Below are 17,817 nucleotides of genomic sequence, written 5' to 3' on the forward strand. Positions count from 1 at the left end.
GTTATTTTGTTTTGGTGACGAGTTCTCACTAGATAGCTGGTCTGGAACTTACAGTCTTCCTACCTCAGTTTCCTATGTGGCTTGTGAGGGTGTTTGCAGCAGACCTTCACTTCTTTATGTCTGAGAACTCATTTGATTGGGGATTGGGGAGTAGTCTGGGGCTAGGAAATAGGAATAACTTCCTTCTTTCCTTAATTGTGTGATCAGTTGATGAAGGTACTGATCTTGTGACTAATCTATCACCATCTTCTTCTAGATGTCACAGAATACACACATAGTTATTATTATGTAGGTTTCTTTGGGACTTGCTCTCCAATCAGGGAACAAAACAGTACCAGTAAATATGACAGGAGGTGCTACCACTGGCCAAACTCTCAGCCAGAACAGGGACTGACTGTAGCTTTGGACTATTCAAAACTGTAATGTCAAGGGAGGATGGTGGTCCAGTTGTTAGAAAGTAGGGCAGCTCTCCAAAACTATCTTGAGTTTTCTGACCTCAAAAGATACTTGGAGGACTAGGGAGGTGACTTGGTTAGTAAAGTGCTTGTTGTCCAAGAATGTGGGTTGAGTTCAGGCTCTCGGAACCCAAGTAAAACAGCTGGGTACAGCACTGCACATCTGTAATCTCAGTGCTGGGAAGGTAGAGACAGGAGGATAACTGAGGCTCACTAGCCAGCCAGGCTAGCTGAATCTGAAAAGTTCAAGGTTCAGTGAGAACCTCTGTCTGTAAAAATAAGAGGAACAACAATTGAGAAAGATACCAGATGTCAACCTCTGACCTACACATGCACACACACATCCACACAATACATGCACACTCATACAAGGTACTGGCTTAATCAAAGATTCATTCAGATTTAACTAGATGTTGAAAAGGTAGCTTAAATTTATCAACTTCCCTCTTAGTTTCCCCATCTCTAAAATGAGATGGTAGTCTAAATAACAGACTGGAGTAGCATAATGTCCTTGGCACATAAAGTAGAGTCTTAACCTGCAGGTGATCAGTGAAGAATAGTAATAACACAGCAGCTGCTCAATAACTGGTTCCTGCTGTTTTATTATGTGTTCCACCTTATGGAGGTATGAGGAAATCCTCTGTAAAATTAGAAATCATTCTTTGCCAGGCAGTGGTGGCTCACACCTTTAATCCTAGCACTCTCTGAGTTCAAGGCTAGCCTGGTTTCCAGAGTGAGTTCCAAGGCAGCCAAGAGTACACAGAGAAACAAAAGAAAGAAAGTGTTCTTTACACTACAGTGTTTTCATTATTACTGCCTAAGCCAAGTTGGTTTATTGTTGTTTAGCTTGATTTCTTCACCTGGCATAGAGATTAGAGATTAGGAAAAAGGCCAGGAATAGAAAGGGGACAAACAGCCAGCATGGAATGCAGCAGAAAAAGCAGAGTTGTCACTCCTGTTTGGCCTCAGGCTAGTGAAGTGGGGTGGTGAGCACCAGAGACCAGGCTCCAGGCAGAGCAGCTTTCCTGCACCTTTCCGTCTGTGAACATCATCAGGAAGGGGGCCACTTAGATACCCTTCCTTCTGCCTCTGGATGTACACTAAAGTTTATTTTGTAGTCTTTTGTTTTTTCCAGCCCATCCTTCAGGAAATCACAAATGTCCCGAGCCAGGAGCTTCCCAGACAACAGAAAGGAATGCTCAGGTAAGTTCCACAGAGCCTAGGTAGGTGCTGCGGGGGTTGGGGAAAGAGTGTCATGTTGGGACCATAAATGCCTCTAAATTGGGAAGACAAAACTGTATGGTACTTTTCCTGGAGCTGCTACTCTAAAATCTCAGGAGGTCTGGGAGCATAAGTGACTCACCTATCTTGACTCACCCACAGTCTAGCAATTCTCCTGTCTTTCTCAGATCGGGAGACCCAGCTCTATGATAAAGGAGTCAAAGGTGGAACCTATCCCAGGCGCTACCATGTGTCTGTACACCACAAAGACTACAACGATGGTGAGTGCTCTACACTGCCCCCTGCTGGTTGGCTGGTGAAAGATCAAAGTTTTGCCTGGAAAAAAAAACACCACAAAAGGGGGGCTTGGGGTTGATGGAAAGGAAACAAGGTACTCCCACTTCTGTGTTTTTCCCTTATTTTTGAGGCATTGTGCCCCAAGCTTGAGGCAAAGAGATTAGGAACTAAGCAAATACGGGGGGTGGTATTGGTAGATGAAGGTGCTGCCACTGGAATGCTGTCCTTGAGTACACAGGTATCCCAGGGTGCTCCCTAATGCCATCTTCTGCAGCAGCAACAGATGAACTGAAGTTGTGGCAGAGGGATCAGGAATAGGATGTTGAACAGAACACGCAAGCTGTGGTTTGCCTTTTGTTGGGTCTGAGGATCAGTCTTATGCCTTCCCTATGTTCAGGGCTTCTTTAGCCAGGCAACTTCCTAATTCCTGTTTTTGTCTTGATTCTTAGGGAGCTAGGATAGCAGCCTTTCTGGCATGAGTCAGGAGGGGTGGCAGGTGGAATGCACCTGAGCTGGTTGTCACTGTTACCTGCTTTGCACATCCGGGTTTGTGGCCAGGGCTCTGACTTGCTCTGTCCTCATTCCTGCACTTCTGTAGGCAGAAGAACATTTCCCAGGATACGGCGGCATCAAGGCAACCTGTTCACTCTGGTGCCCTCAAGTCGCTCCTTGAGCACAAATGGCGAGAACATGGGTGTAGCTGTGCAATACCTGGACCCCCGAGGGCGCCTGCGGAGTGCAGACAGCGAGAATGCCCTCTCCGTGCAGGAAAGGAATGTGCCAACCAAATGTGAGAAGTGTCCCTGACTAGCAGAGTGCTGAGACAGCTAGCTGCAGGGACAAGAGCTCTGCTGTGCCACTGTGGCAGCTCCTCTCAGTAATAAGTGCACCCTCCCCTCAGAGTTTGGAGGAGGAGCCACACCCTAGAATGTAGGCCTAACTCGATGGCTGTAGGATAAGGCATTTCTTCTACCTGGTTTTAATTTTCCTATGTTTAAAGCTAAAGGCCTTTTTGCCACATTCGGGTATTAAGAGCAAGCTAGGCATGATGGTATTATAATCTCAGTACTCAGGAAGCTGAGGCAGGAAGACTGAACACTTAACTTAAGAGACCAGCTTGGGTTACATAGTGAGTTCAAGGACAGTATGTGTTATACACCAAGGCCCTGTCTCAAAAAATGAATAATAGATGAAAAACATGTTCAAGAGCTTTGAAAATAAAGTTATTTGTTCAACACAGAACAACCATTTTACCAGTCCCCTGCTTCTCAGAACTACCCTGTTGACCAAGGGCTTAGGCCTGCAAGAGAAGGAAGGGATGGATGGTACAAGGAGGATCTGAGCAGAGAGTTCAGTAGGACAGGAGGGTGCAAGGACAGAAAGTTCATGATCTAATGTGTGCTCTTGCTCTCTCTCTCTCTCTCTCTCTCTCTCTCTCTCTCTCTCTCTCTGCTCTCTATAGCTCCTAGTGCTCCCATTAATTGGCGTCGGGGGAAGCTCCTGGGTCAAGGTGCCTTTGGCAGGGTCTATTTGTGCTATGATGTGGACACAGGACGTGAACTTGCTTCTAAGCAGGTCCAGTTTGACCCAGATAGTCCTGAGACAAGCAAGGTATGGCCTTCCCCACACTCAAACCTCCAGCTTCTCCCTCTAGCCAAAATACCTATTGAATACTTGCTTAAGGTGATACAAGTTACTTCCTCAACTTCCAAGTTTTTTTGCTATTCATCTTAGCCCTAGCCAAGGGGTGAAGGGCCAATGTCCCAAAGGGTGTGGAGCTTCTAGGAGAAGGACTGTATCCATGCCAAAGTCCAAGCAGCCCAAACTGAGACAATGAGGACTAATTTCCCAAAGGGCACTCTTTGGACCCATTCCCCAAACAGAGCCTTGGTGCAGAAGGAAGCTTATAGAGCTCACCCATTTGTTCCTTTGGAAGTAGAAGTCACATAGTCTATACCTCAGTGTGAATAGACAAATACAGTAGTTACTTGAAGTAGGATTCTGTAGCCCCTTCTCCCTCTTCACTCCTTCCTGTTTGCCTTCTTCCGGGTAAAGAATGCTGTATCCCAAGGTCTACCCAGCATTGTGGCCAAGGACCAGACATTTGAGAGAGTTTGCTATTCTCCAGCTGAAGTTTCCAAAGCAGACCCCTGTGAATCATAGACTAGGGCAAGATAAGCTGACCCCAGGTGGGCACAACTGGGCCCTGAGTGCCCACGTGACCAGTGGTCCCTCTCTAGGAGGTGAGTGCTCTGGAGTGTGAGATCCAGTTGCTGAAGAACTTGCAGCATGAACGCATTGTGCAGTACTATGGCTGCCTGCGGGACCGTGCTGAGAAGATCCTTACCATCTTTATGGAGTACATGCCAGGGGTATGTGCTCTTGGATGCATGTGGAATTGAAACAGAGGGCTTGACCTAGGGCTAGTGGCTGTGGGGGTGGGTCACCCTTGACCTGGGCCTCATCTGATGAGGTTCTGGGAAACCATGTACAGTGATGGCAGGATTGATGTCAAGAGGGCTCTGCCTTTGGCTACAGAGAGGGTGTGAGATGAGAAATGTCCCAGCTTCTATCTAACTTGAGGGTCCTGAAGGGCTGGTTCACGTCAAGTAAGCACCTCTGCCTGGAACAGAGGATCTCCTCAGCCTGGTCTTGGGTCCTACTTGCTTAAGATAAGGACTGTTTTAGGTTTTTTCCTAAACGGTCTGATAGCTCCTGGCAAAAGTGGCCTATACATGCAAATGAGACTCCAATGGATCACTGCTTTGCTACAGTCCTGGGGATTGGAAATAACCTGTCTCCTCTCATAAGCTAGCCCCTGAGGGACTCTCTTGACTCCTTGTGGTCTGTTAGGGCTCTGTAAAAGACCAGTTGAAGGCCTATGGAGCTCTGACAGAGAGTGTGACCCGCAAGTATACCCGGCAGATCCTGGAGGGCATGTCATACCTGCATAGCAACATGATTGTGCATCGGGACATCAAGGGTGAGTAGGGGTGAAGCTGCGGCGGAGGCATCAAGACCTAGGTTCAGCCAGGCATAGTGGTGCACGCCTTTAATTCCAGTGCTTGGAAGGGAGGCAAGGGCAGGTAAATCATTAGAGACCAGCCTGGTCAACACAGTGAGTTCCAGGATAGTCAGGCTACCATTTAGTTACGAGTAGACCAAACACTAGCTTAACTACTCTGAGCTTTCTGAAAAATAGGACCCCAACTGCTTCCTTAATTGGAGATGGGTGTAAAAATTGGTTGAGCAGTGTATGGAAAATACCCTAAAATGCAAATGTTGACATGGGGGTGCTCTCTTTTATACTGTGAGGCTTCTTTGCAGCTTATGTCTAAGTCAGTGGTGGCCCTGGCCTTCAGTCACCTGGAAGGGGAGATAAAAGAAAAATATAAGAGGGTCCAAAGTGGTAGCCTCTGCCCTTTCGTGCCTTAGGAGCCAATATTCTCCGAGACTCAGCTGGGAATGTGAAGCTTGGGGATTTTGGGGCCAGCAAACGCCTACAGACCATCTGCATGTCAGGGACAGGCATGCGCTCTGTCACTGGCACACCCTACTGGATGAGCCCTGAAGTCATCAGCGGCGAGGGCTACGGAAGGAAGGCAGACGTGTGGTGAGCACTGGGGAGTGCCGGGAACCTATCTCCCTGCCTGAGCTGAAGGTTCTCTACTGCAGACATGAACTTGTGAACTTGACAGTGTGAGAAAGGGGGACTGAGGACTTACTATTGCTGACTGGTACACCTAGGGTTTAGATTCAGGGGGTTGGGGAGGGGTAAATGGAATGAATTTTTATCCCAAACAACAAAAGGTTATGGCTAAGGACTTAGGTCATGAGGGTCAAAATCCATATTTGCTGGACCTCTTTTAAGAAGCAAGGTTTGGGCTGGATGTTGTGGCACCTTTAATCTCAGCACTGGAGAGGCAGAGGTAGGCAGATAGCTATGAGTTCAAGGCCAGTCTGGTCTTCAGAGTGGTTCTAAGCCAACCAGGAACATAATGAAATCATTTCTCAAAAAAGAGAGAAAAAAAGAAAAAAAAGAAAAAGAAGGGAGGGAGGAAGGCAAGCAGGTAGGTAGGAAGGTAGGTAGGTTCAGGGGTTAGGGATGACCTAATAGTTATACCTGCTATACAAGTATAAGGACCTGAGTTCAAGTCCCTAGCTTTCACAGAAAAAGCTAGGCATGGTTCCTCATGCTTGTAACTCCAGGATTGGGAGGCAAACACAGGTGGATCCTGCGCGCTTTCTGGCCAGCCAGTGTAACTGAAAAAGCAAGCTTCCATTTCAGTGAGAGACACTGTCTCAAGGCAGTAAGGCAGAGAAGACATTTGTCCTGCTCTGGCTTCTGCATGCACTAATACAGACACACTCAAATGCATGTGAAACACACACAGAGTAGCATATATTCTGAAGACCTAGATTTGTCTCTTAACATGAGTAGACTTAGCCCCTTCTTGTGCCCAAACTGCTTGCATTTGATTTACTTAATTTTTATGTCCATTCTTATAAAGGGCCTAAGAGTTAAGAAAACTTTTCTCCTTGGAAAGTTATCATGGGTTGTCCTATCTGTCTATCATGTCTAAATCCTATCTGACAAAACCTATAAATGTAACCTATATGGCAGTAGGGCTTCTGTAACTGAGACATTATCCTGAATTACCTGGTGGGCCTGGGGTAGTGATGAGCTCCTTAGAGAAAAAAGCAGGTCAGAATGGGTTGTGGGAAATGTGGCAAAGGACAGTCAAGTGGGGGACCAGAAGCCAAGACACACAGTAGGTTTGGGGTAGTTATTGGTGTGTGTGTGTGTGTGTTGAGGCAGGGTTTCTCTGTGTAGCCTTGGCTATCCTAGAACTTACTTTGTAAACCAGGCTGGCCTCTAACTCACAGAGAACTGCCTGCAACTGCTTCTGAGTCCTGGGATTTAAAGGTGTGTCCCATGACCACCCAGCACTTAATAATATTGAATATACTAAATACAAGGCCTTGGGTTCAGTCTCTCACATGAGAAAGACATAGACAGGAAGAAATGCAGACATCCACCAGAAACTGGAAAAGCAAGGAAATACGAGCTATTTACACCAGAAGGAGGCCAACATAGCTATCTTGGAGTCTGTCAGTGCTCTTTGCAGTCTCAGTAAGTACCCTTTGTTTGGTCTGTTTGTCCTTCACTGTGACCTGAGAATGATACTTCCTTTCCTTACAGATGGTAGGGTGGCTGACAGATGACATAAGGTTCTCTCTTGCAGGAGCCTGGGCTGTACTGTAGTGGAGATGCTGACAGAGAAACCACCTTGGGCAGAGTATGAAGCTATGGCTGCCATTTTCAAGATTGCCACCCAGCCGACCAATCCTCAGCTGCCCTCTCACATCTCAGAACACGGCAGGGACTTCCTGAGGCGCATTTTTGTGGAGGCTCGTCAGAGACCCTCAGCTGAGGAACTGCTCACACACCACTTTGCACAGCTCGTATACTGAGCTCTCAAGGCCATGCTGCTGCCAGCTGCCACCTGCTGAGAAGGCCAGGGGCTGCTGTCAGGCTCAGTGAAGTTGCTGCTTCTTCCAGGCAAGGCTAAGGACAATGGAGCTTCGGTCCAGCCATTGTTTATGCCCCTTCTGTCACTGGGACTCAAAGCCAGGATGGGATAGCTGTGGCATCGAGACTGGGAACCCCAGCCTATAAGACCCAAGAGCTCCATCATCCTAAGCACAATGCAGAAGGAGAGGGGCTGGGAACCGTATGTAAGACAGCCATGGCCTCAATGTGTCCTAACACTGCAGTCAGCACTGAAGCCAGGAGGGACTGGGGCAGAGGACTTACTGAAGGGTATGAATAGTGTTATTTCATTCAGAGTGTTATTTTGATTCTCCTCCCAATGTTTGGAGATTACCAGAGTATCTCTGGGCTGCATGAGCCCACTCAAGCCTGAGATAAAGCCCAGCATTCCCCAGCCATCACAAGGTAGGACGTGTGGGCTGCCCTCACTTAGAGCCTCCAGGTTTGGCAGTCCTGTCTTTTACCAAAGATTGAAGAAGCAAATGTTACGCTGCCTTATTCTGGGAAGGAGGAGCCTGCCCCCATAAGCAGGGCCTGAGAAATGGAGCTGCCTCCAGTAACTGGGGAAACCCAGTCTTGTCAATGCAATTGTCTCTGTTTTACAAGTTGGAGTCACTCTTATGCTGTTCCCAGTTTCTAAACTGGAGACTTTGCCTCTGAGCTCTGGAGACCCACGTGGGCTTGGGCTTTGGGCTGGGCAAAGCTGATGGCATGGCTTCTGGCCTGGCATCTGTTCCCTTGCTGGAGCAGAGAAAATAGGCAACACAAATAAGAGCATCTGGCTCTGGCCCCATTGGGCAGTTCAGGAAAATTCGGAGGGCTGTCTCAGGCTCTCTGCATCTCAAACCTGTCAGGCCTGAGCCCACTCCTTTGGGTAGAAAGGAAAGCCCTTGTGCCACCACCAACCATGTCCAAAACCACCAGCTCTGTTCCTTAGCCTGCCTTGCCCAGTTGTGTTCTCAGCCCCATCCCTTGTTCCTCCCACAAGGGAGGATGCCAACAGGGGTTGGGGAGACTCCGAGCAGCTTAGAATCGGCCATATTTACCTCAGCCTGGGTGCTGGTCCTTCTTCCAGCCCCTTCCTTCCCCTCCAAATGTGCCTATTGCTACAGCTCCTCCCTCCCAACTCCCATTTCTTAGGAGTTGTCATTAAAAAAAAAAAAATTAAAAAAAGCCAGTGCCCAGGGATGGGCATCTCCAGGGAGCTGGGGATTAGCGCCAGGCAGCTCTGCCAGCCATGCCCACTTCCCCATGGGCACAGAACAAGCCAAAGCCTTCGTTGTATGTTGACGATGCACTTTTATGAATGTAGTTTCTATCGCTGTTTTTAGCCTTTTCACATCATGTAATGTGAGGCCTTGTACTTGTTAATTTATATCTCAGATCCATATTTGATGGTTTTTATATATATCAATTTTAGACTGTTACCGGTGATGGACTCCTGAAGAGAGAACAGAAATTGAAAGCAACTGGTTTTGCAGATTTGTGTGTTGCACGGTGCCAATTGGGCCTGGACCCTCTGTTTTATTTCCTTCCCTGGGGGTCTCTGTCAGGCCATCCTCTAACTGCTCTGAAGCCAGTGAGTAAGTACTGCTTCCACCTTAGCCTTTGCCCAGGGTGGGGACTGGCCCGGCCCCTATTCTAGACCAAAGCTGCCAAAAGGCAGCTCGGCCTCTCCTTGACCCCATCCTGATGGCTGTAGCACCCCTTAGCCTATCCCCATCCAAACCCCAAACCCCAAGCGGAAACAGAGCTTGGTGGGCTGACAAGATGTCTGATGAGACGACTCTGCTTGTCCCAGGTTCAGGATCTCACAGAGCCCCCCCACAAGGGGTATCTTACCTCAGAGGGAATGTTTCCAAAAATGACTTCAAAGTAAGCCAACAAATCCTGCACTCCAAAGAAAAATAAAGACCCCCCTTTTTTGTGCCAAAAACTGTGGACATGCTGGTTCAGCATCCTCAGGGCCAAGCCATTAATTTATTTTTTCTTACTAATAAATCCACATGAGCAGTTGTAGGGCTCTAGGATGGGCCTGAAGGTTCTGAAGGACGGTCTCAAGCAGCCCTTGCCTGTCGTGCAGAGTGTTATGCCACCAATTGTTTGACATTCCATGGGGTTTATCTGCTTTGGCCAGCCCCACATGGAAGGACCAGGCCTGGGTCAGGTGCATGCGGCCACCCTCCTGGTCCTCCCACTCACCCAGCTCTGTCTGTGTCTGAATTGTGGATTGTGCAGAAGAACCTGCAGCCATAGTTATTGATTATATCTCGACTGAGGGCTTGCAGTGCAAAGCCAGGCCAGTGCATTACTTACAATAAAAGGGATCATTTATATCAGAAGGGTCCTGTGACCATGCTTGTGGTTAAAGGTGGTTGGTAGAAATCTGTACTGGGATGGGTCGGGTGGGGATGGGTGCCTAACACCAAGTTTAGCGACCAAAGTGGGGTCCTGGCCTGACTTGGCCCAGGTGGCCTCGCATTCAACTGAGGCAGCACTGTTGGTCCACCTTATCTGAATACATGTTTTTTTTTTTTTTTTTAAGCTCACTATATAGACCAGGGTTTCGCTGTGTAGCCCTGGCTGTCCTGAACTCAGCTACATAGCTTGTGTAGTTCATAGGCTGGCCTTGAACTCAAGTCTGCCTGCCTCCTGGGACTACGGGTGTTGTGTACCACCACTGCCCGGCACTGCCACTGTTTCTTGATTGAATGCAAGAGACCATTTTGTCCCCATAGAACCAAGGCCTTCCCATCTCGGTTTACCTGAAGGAACAATCCACAGTGGTTCATCTGCCAGCAGGACCAGAGGCTGGATTCCCTGGCAGTCTGCTTACCCTCTTGCTCACCAATCCATCTATCCCACAGGCCGTTTGCAGGAGTCAGGGCAGTAGGGCGTGGGGCAGGACCACCGAGACTTGCGCGGAGGGTGTGTCTTTACACTTGCCTTGCTCCTCTGCTGTGCACTGTCACCCTCAGTGTGCATGGGCTCTTAGAGTAGCAAAGTTTGTTCCTGGATGACCCGGCACAGCAGTTGTGACCTTTCCCTTCCCAGGACAGGCTCTGGGAAGATGACAGCCATGAGAAGGAAAAGGTGGCAGCACTGAAACTGAGCGGCATTTGCTCGTCTGTGGATTCCCATCATTCCTTGCAAATTTCGAGGGCAAAGGACTAGGAGGAAACTGGACAGCTGGGACCAGCTAGCGGAAAGGCAGTCACAGGCAGTCTTGGCCAACTTGTAAAGTTCTGCTTTGGGCCCCACTCCACCTCTGAGGAACTGCAGTGAGACGGGCGGTGGTGATGCACACCTTTAACCCCAGCACTTCTGTGCTTAACAGAGGTAGGCGGATGTCTGAGTTCTAGCCCAGTCAGGGCTCCATACTAAGTGAGACAATATCTCAAAACTGTTGTGTGGATGTGAATCGGTGGGGCCTGGCTTCTCTCCCACAACTCAAAAGGGTACACATTGGGATTCCAGGTTTTGACAGTTTGACATCTTGAGTTGGCAGAGACCAGTTCTTCAAGCTAATGCTTATTGGACAACCATCACCCAGCCCCTTCAAGGTCAGAAGCCCCCCTTTCCCATCCCTGTGACGAGTTTGCATCCTACCTGCCACAAAGCTCCCCCATCAGGCCACATAATAGAGAGTCAAGATCTGTTTAAACATGTTTAAAACAGGGTTGATCACAACAGTCAGAACAGCACAGCGGTGGAGAGGAGGGGAGCGTAGCTACTGCTACCCTGTTAGCTGAGGCTCCAGCAAGGGGCCCCTAGACCCCAAGGCTGTGGGGCTGTCTTGCCTCTTCCCAGCCCCCTCCCCCACCAGTGAGGTGACATATAAGAGGCCCAGCAGATGGCACTCTTCCTCTTCCAATCTCTGTGGCTCAGAACCAGGCTAAGGGCAGAGGTAGATGGGGAGACACGGGGGTGCACAAGGCCCAGGTGGCAGTGTGGGAGCTTGGGACCCTGAGGAGGGCATGCTGACTCCTTGCTGGAGAAAAGGCACCTAAATAGGGAAGCTGGGCTTGTGGGCATCCCAGGGAGCCTTGGGGTGAGGTGAGATAGTCTGAAGGAAGCGGTATGGTGAAAATTCCAATTCTGCTTCCCAGACCTCTACCTCCTATGGGAAAAGTAAGGAATCCTGGAGCAGAGCCCTAAGCCTGAAACCTACCTGAGGGAGCCTCATCCTTTCCCACCCGCTCCCCCAAGCCCAGATCAACCTCCTTCCCACTGGCCAGCTGTAGGCCATGTGCGGGGAGGAGATGGATGTTAGAGGGCCTCAGGCTGTCTTGGTGCCTGAGTCCACCTCCTTGTGGGCCCAGAGCTCCTTGTGCTGTTTACGGCCAAACCCCTCATCGTAGTTGCCTTTGCTCTTAAACAGCTGCTGAAAGTGAGGTTTGCAGTAAAATTCACCGTGCAGTGCAGCATAACTGCCCAAGCTGCGGAAGCAGAGAACAGCTGGGTCAGTCTAGGTCAGGGCTGGAAGGCAGGATGGGGGTGGGGGGCAAGTTAAATGGGCAGGGCAGGGGCGCACCTGAGTTTGGCGTGGCAGTGTTTGCAACAGAAGCAAGAGTTGTGGAAAATGAGCTTGTCTGCCACCAGCCGCTCCATAGGGTACACAGTCTTCTGGCAGGCTGCACAGGTCTCCTTCACCTGAGCCCGTAAGCTAAAGGACTGTGGAGTGGGGTACGGTACACTCAGCAAGAAGCCTGAATCAGCACCCACCCTTTCCTCCACCCACACCCACCCTTGGGCCCCTACCTTGGAGCGCTGCACCGTGCTGCTGCCACTGCTGCCTTTGGCTTCCTGGGGAAGAGGAGCAGTCAGAGCGGGGTCAGCTCTCCGGTGACCCAGCCCAGATCCCAGGGGCACTCGAGAGGTGGCAGAGGGTGCCAAGCAAACAAGCTGCTCCTGTCCCCTTTATCCCTCCCACCTGGCTGGTCACCTACATGAGAGGGGGTGGCCTGGGCGGCTCCGGCAGCCTGGAACATGGCTCTTCGGAGATGGTTGGCGGCCTGGGTGGAGACGAGGCGCCAGGAGGGTTCTGTAAGGGGAAGTCAGTCAGTGGGGCCCCAAGAGCCCTCCCCCATCCTGCAGGCTGGGGTGTTTTTAGGCAGGGGGTTGAGGGGCTGCGGTTGGGACTTTCCCTAAGTCATTTCCTGTTGCTCTGGGTCTTGCCACTTCCGCCCCTCATCCCCCTCCCCAGCCTGCCCGCCCCTCATGCAGCTCCCCAAGGGATCGGGGGTCCCTGAGTGGAAACATATGTAAGGCTAGAACAAAGTTAGCGAGAGCGGCCGGGGACAGAGGGGCTCCGCGGTGCCTGCGTGTGTTTCCAACGGGCGGAGACCCCGCCGGGGGTGACGGGAGGTCAGCAGAGGTCTAGGCTGGGCACCGCCTGACCCGCGGTCCCCCCGCACCGGGCTCAGACGTCCAGCCCCTGGACAGCGCTCGGCCCGGCCTCCCGCCCGGCCCGGCTGCGCCGCCTCCGGCGCCTACTCCTCTGGACCCCAGACCCGAACCCAACCCACCACGGGCCGGCCCAGCGGCACCGACGCGAGCCTATGGGTCCCAGCGAGCGCTGCGCGCGAACCGCCAGGCGGCGTCGGCCCCGCAACGCTCCGCGCCCCTCCCCCCCGGCCGCCGTGGGTCTCACCGGGCCGGCCTGCGCCGCGGGGCGGGGGTCGGTCGCTGGGGGACCGCCTCGGGTGCGAGAGGCGCGGGCGCGAGCTGCCACCGCTGCCAGTGGTCCCCGAGCGGCAGCCGCCGCCTCACCGCGGCGCCGCCCCCGCCGGCCCCCGCCCCGCGCCCGCCCATTGGCTCCGCGCGCCCGGGGCCGCCTCCGGGAGAAGCCGCCGCCGACCCCCCTCTGTGCTTTGTCTTCCCCTCGCTCACCAAGCCCTCCCGTCGTCCCCCCCCCCCTCCTGCCTTTGTCTGCCCCCCGCCCCGCTTTCGCAGCCCGCGCTCGCCCGCCTCCCGGAACCGACCTCCCCTGCCACTAGTGGGGAAGGGACAACGGCGGGGACTGAATCGCAAACCTCGGGCGGGGATGAGTTCAGCCTCGGTCACCACACGAGGCTCTCCCGGCGCGGACCTTCAGAAATGGGTCTGGGCTTTTCGCTGCCTCGGTTTACCCGTTGGCCATTGTAAAGGCCGAGTCCCATTAGCTCCGCCCCCTCCTTGCGCTCCGGGGACCCGGTACCCTGAGCTATTCCACTGTGGGGACTCCGGAGGCAGGACTCCTGGCAGCCACGGAGTGCTGCAGAGGAAGATGGAGGCAGCTCGTGGTCCCTCCATACCCCGATGTCAGGTCAAGGTAGCCTCTCTAGTGGGCCTATGCCACCATGTGAGGGGTGTGACAGATCTGCCACCCCCAGAACTCGCACAGCTGCGTGGTTTCCGAAAGCACCCACCCCCTACCCCTCAGGCCGGGTATTCTAAACGGTTTCTGCGGCCAGATTTTGTGGTATTAGTAACCCCTGGCCTGTGCCATAGCCCAGGTCAAACCCTTAGTTCAAAGTACCCAGTTCCTTGCAGCAAGCACACTTCACTCCACGGAAGGGAGCGGACTTCTTTAGAGAACAAAGTACATCAAGAGCTGCGCCTGCCGCTCAGCCCGCAGGACTGCGGTGCCGCCGGCCATCCGCGGGGTGGACAGCCCTGCACTGGAGGGCCTCTAGGCTGCAGCTTCGGGGGGAATAGACCTCTGCTGGAAGCTTTGCCTGAAGCCGGGCCAGACGCTGTTTCACGAAGCACACAGCCCTCAGCGACACATTCCCACACCCGGGACAGGAATAGAACTGGTGGCTCTAGCGCGGGCCCACGCGTGTCAGTGTACAGAACAGCTCAACGCCTCCCGCCTGGCAGCAGAACGGGGAGGCAGCAGGCTGCACCACCGTCCCCACCAGCCCTCCCACCCCGCGCTGTTTCCCTGGCTGCTCATGCACCCACGCTGTGCTTTACTCTCTCAGTCTTGGGTTCCAGCTCTAGACCATGTTTTGCCTGCAATAAGGCTCAGCCACTGACTTCCTGATGGTTGCTCCTCCTCAGCTAGGGGCGACTCTTCCTGGGGAAATTGTCACACCTGTCATCGGATTCGCCAAGGGAGCTGTTTGATGCAAGAAAGGTGAAGCCCTTAGAGATACCAAGAGGCTGCTCCTGGGCACTGACTGGCAGCCTGCCCTGCTGGGGCCATCTGTGGACTGCAAGGAGGAAGGCAGTGTGGAAGGAGAGAAACGGCTAGCTGTGGGCCCATGTCAGTATTCTGACTACAAGTCATATCCTGATGCACACATGATCACACCTAAAAGGAAAAAAGGATTTTAAAATTAAAAAAAAAAAAAAAAAAACAAGTTGGGCAGGTCTGTAGAAGTAGTCAGGGGCGTCATGTGGGCCTTTCTCACATGCCCTTAAAAAAAAGGTTAAGTGCTCTGTAGTTGTTAGACAAGGTCTCCGGCTATGTCCCTGAGACTGCTGCTCAACGCCCATCCTCTTGTCTCTACCCCCAAGTGCGGGATTTATAGCGGTGTACCACGCGCCACTCCCAGTGTACGCAGTGCTGAGGAGCGGGTCCAATACAACACTGCATGCCTGCCAGGCAAGGGCTCTGCCAACTACGCTGCATTCCCAGCCTCAACTGTAAAAATTTCTGATGGCCTGGGAAGCCTCAGAAAAGGGAGGGAGGACTTCCTTAAACCAACATTCATGCCAGGCAGTGGTGGTGCAATGCCGTTAATCCTAGTACTTGGGGGGTAGAGGCAGGCGATCTCTGTGAGATTGAGGCCAGCCTGATCTACAAAGTTAGTTTCAGGACAGCCTGGACTACTCATAGAGAAACCCTGTCTCAAAAAAAAAAAAAAAAAAAAAAAAAAAAAAAAAAAAAAAAAAAAAAAAAAAAAAAAAAAACAAAAAAAAAAAAAAAAAAAAAAAAAAAAAAAAAAAAAAAAAACAACAAAAAACAAAAAATGAAACAAAAACCTGGGTTTGAAGTGCCTCACCCAGGGGACTAGCCAGGTGGAAACGCACAGAAACAAGGCTCGAGCCGGTCCCCTTGCTCTGGTCACTGGCTGCCAGGACAACAGGTTCTTGGGTTACATGCTAGCTGGGTATTACTACCAACACCAGGAGCCATGATAAAGCCCTCCACCCTTGGCTGTTAGAGCCCTGGTACCTTTTTCAGATAACTTTGCCAAGGCAAAATTTAATATAATACTCCCGAAATTCTAGGGAATTAAGAGACCATGGGTTTTTAAAGAAACTGGTATGTCTGCTTATGAAAGCAACAATGGCCAGGTCCCATACCCACTCGGCCCTCTAGGAGAAAAATGGCCTGTACCTGAGCCTGTCTGGCCACCCTTACAAGCCAGCTACAGTTTCTGCACAGATGGAAACATTAGTGGCATTCCTAACATACTCTGAAATTTTTAATTTGTTCTGACAATGAAACTAACACAACGTAAGACTTACTCAAGCCCTCAGACAAGGCAAGACATTTATGGCCCTTGGAGGAGGCACCAAGGCAGCAGCTGGCAGGGGCATTGGCGGATTCTTGGGAAGGAGTGTAACAGACAGCCGAGCTAAGAGGTTTCAGGTGTCAGGGCCCAAGAAAGAGGTGGGGATGAGGATGACCCGGCCCTGGTGCTTAAAGACAGAAAACTGGGGAGATGCCTGAGGGCAGGGGCAGGATGCTTAGGACTTGTCCCCCATTTAGCCCATACAGGCTCTGGGAGCACAGAAGATGAGTGAACAGCCTGGGAGGAGAGCAAGTGCAGGGAAGAGGAAGTGAAGGGTCCCTGGGTCTGAGTTAAGTTCTGGGCTTGGACTTCAGCCTCGGGGCTAAAGCAGTGTCTCTTCCTTCTAAGGAGGTCCCCAGCTCACAGAACAGGATGTCAGCTTTCCGGTCTCTCCAAGTCCCTGGTGACTGGGACTCCCTGTGTCTCAAAAGCCACAAAAACAGCGAAGTCTCTTCAGAATGTCCTTTCAAGCAGCGGGCAGCCAGCTCTGCCAGCATAATGTCCTTTCTACCCAGTCTGCACCCAGAGGTAGGTGCTGATCCTCAGGAAGGGCCCCCAGGGCTCACACCCCACCCCCACTGGAGGATGCAGGCTGCATTGGCTCAGAACTCCCAGTCATCCACCTCCAGGTCTTCCAGGTTTGTCACCAGGCCAAAGAGTCCACTGTGATCCTGAGTCTGGCTGCCCTCAAAGTTGGTGATAGGGGTGACAGGGCGAAGCAATTCGGGCAAGGCCTCTGAGGCACGTCGCTTGATCTGAGGGAGAGAGAAGTTGGAGGGTAGATCCTACAACTCAGGACACTACAGGACCTTCAGTTACCAGACCAGGGTTCCTGCCCCGTGGTGCCCTGGAGCCAAAAAGGAAAGGCAGGCGAGTGCCTCATAGGGCTTCAAAAACACGGTATTCCTCTAGTTCAATCAGGCAGAGGAAGAACACCTACCCCCACACAAAGGGGTCGGAGGTGAGGGGGTGCCTACAACCACAGAGCAGCAGCAGGGTGGGAACCAGGGGAAAGCTTCCATACCTGCTTGAAGAAGGAGTGGTTCAGGAGGGTGCTGGCATTCGGCCTGAAGAGAAAAGGAAAGAGACTCACATGACCCCTGGGCTCAGCTGTCCAAACCCTGACACTCACCCTCTCCTCCGAGACCCTCCACCTTTTCCCTCAGCTCTCCCAACAGCTACCAAAGCCACCCAGGCTGTCTTCTTAGCAGAAAGCTGGTTCTTCTTGCTGTGGAGCCACACACTCCTCTGGGAATCCAGATTTCTACCTAAGAGCCGGCCTCCCTGCTGGGTGGAAACCCCAAGCTCCCCGTCCCCCGGAAACTCAGCTGAGGGCCAGCAGAGTACCTTGCGTCAGGGCTGCGCTGAAGGCACTGCTCCACAAAGTGGTGGAAGTGGGGGGAGAAGGTTCGGTGGTACGGGTGGGAAGGCGAGTCACCGTTGGAAGGCCGGAGGCTGCCAGTGGCCAGGCTGTCGTTGGCAATGGAACGTGAGGGGCTCATGGTCAGCTCCTCGGCTGGGATGGTGCTGGTGTCCAGGAGGCAGGGCACTGTGCCATTCAGCTTCTCCAGCAGCATCTGGTGAAGAGACAGATCGGGGCTGTGCTCTCGCTCCCTCAACAAATGGGATCTCTGGGGCTGGGTAGGGTTATGACAATTTGACACTAACAAGAGTCATCTGAGAGAAGGGAGCCTCAGGGGGCATTTTCTCTTAAGACAGGGTTTCTCTGTGCAGCCCTGGCTGGCCTCAAACACAGAGATCCGTCTGCCTCTGTTTCCCA

At 52.0% G+C, this 17,817-nt stretch overlaps 3 protein-coding genes across 21 annotated transcripts in view; 1 reads left to right on the top strand and 2 right to left on the bottom strand.

Moving 5' to 3' along the window:
* Nucleotides 1–9,869, top strand: part of Map3k3 (mitogen-activated protein kinase kinase kinase 3) — an 81,066-nt gene extending 71,197 nt beyond the window's left edge. For both annotated transcript variants that reach the window (XM_050164220.1, XM_050164221.1), the window contains 8 exons: nt 1,591–1,658; nt 1,865–1,957; nt 2,572–2,763; nt 3,436–3,584; nt 4,214–4,345; nt 4,827–4,956; nt 5,409–5,586; nt 7,220–9,869. In XM_050164220.1, the coding sequence (XP_050020177.1) occupies nt 1,591–1,658; nt 1,865–1,957; nt 2,572–2,763; nt 3,436–3,584; nt 4,214–4,345; nt 4,827–4,956; nt 5,409–5,586; nt 7,220–7,448 (1,171 nt within the window). In that variant the 3' untranslated portion in view covers nt 7,449–9,869. The remainder of the gene's footprint in view (nt 1–1,590; nt 1,659–1,864; nt 1,958–2,571; nt 2,764–3,435; nt 3,585–4,213; nt 4,346–4,826; nt 4,957–5,408; nt 5,587–7,219) is intronic.
* A 1,312-nt stretch (nt 9,870–11,181) lies between these two features.
* On the bottom strand, nt 11,182–13,317 carry Limd2 (LIM domain containing 2). 2 transcript variants are annotated; one of them, XM_050164242.1, is made up of 5 exons: nt 13,181–13,317; nt 12,477–12,571; nt 12,289–12,333; nt 12,062–12,201; nt 11,182–11,966 (listed from the first exon to the last, which is right to left on the bottom strand). In XM_050164242.1, the coding sequence occupies exons 2-5, from the start codon at nt 12,516–12,518 to the stop codon at nt 11,807–11,809; spliced, it is 387 nt and encodes a 128-aa protein (XP_050020199.1). In that variant the 5' UTR covers nt 12,519–12,571; nt 13,181–13,317; the 3' UTR covers nt 11,182–11,806. The 2 variants fall into 2 exon arrangements, with proteins under 2 accessions (XP_050020199.1, XP_050020200.1); XM_050164243.1 differs by lacking the exon at nt 13,181–13,317 and adding an exon at nt 13,056–13,160.
* Nucleotides 13,318–15,929: 2,612 nt separating this feature from the next.
* Strada (STE20 related adaptor alpha) overlaps nt 15,930–17,817 on the bottom strand; it is a 33,385-nt gene continuing 31,497 nt past the window's right edge. For 15 of the 17 annotated variants that reach the window (XM_050164238.1, XM_050164230.1, XM_050164233.1 and 12 more), the window contains 3 exons: nt 17,385–17,614; nt 17,062–17,104; nt 15,930–16,792 (listed from right to left, as the gene is read on the bottom strand). In XM_050164238.1, the coding sequence (XP_050020195.1) occupies nt 16,640–16,792; nt 17,062–17,104; nt 17,385–17,614 (426 nt within the window). In that variant the 3' untranslated portion in view covers nt 15,930–16,639. The remainder of the gene's footprint in view (nt 16,793–17,061; nt 17,105–17,384; nt 17,615–17,817) is intronic. The other 2 variants (XM_050164240.1, XM_050164239.1) reach the window with 2 other exon arrangements.

The sequence above is a fragment of the Alexandromys fortis genome, unplaced genomic scaffold, assembly GCF_014885135.2.
Source record: "Alexandromys fortis isolate MF-2015 unplaced genomic scaffold, M_Fortis_MF-2015_v1.1 scaffold_156, whole genome shotgun sequence".
Lineage (NCBI taxonomy): Eukaryota > Metazoa > Chordata > Mammalia > Rodentia > Cricetidae > Alexandromys > Alexandromys fortis.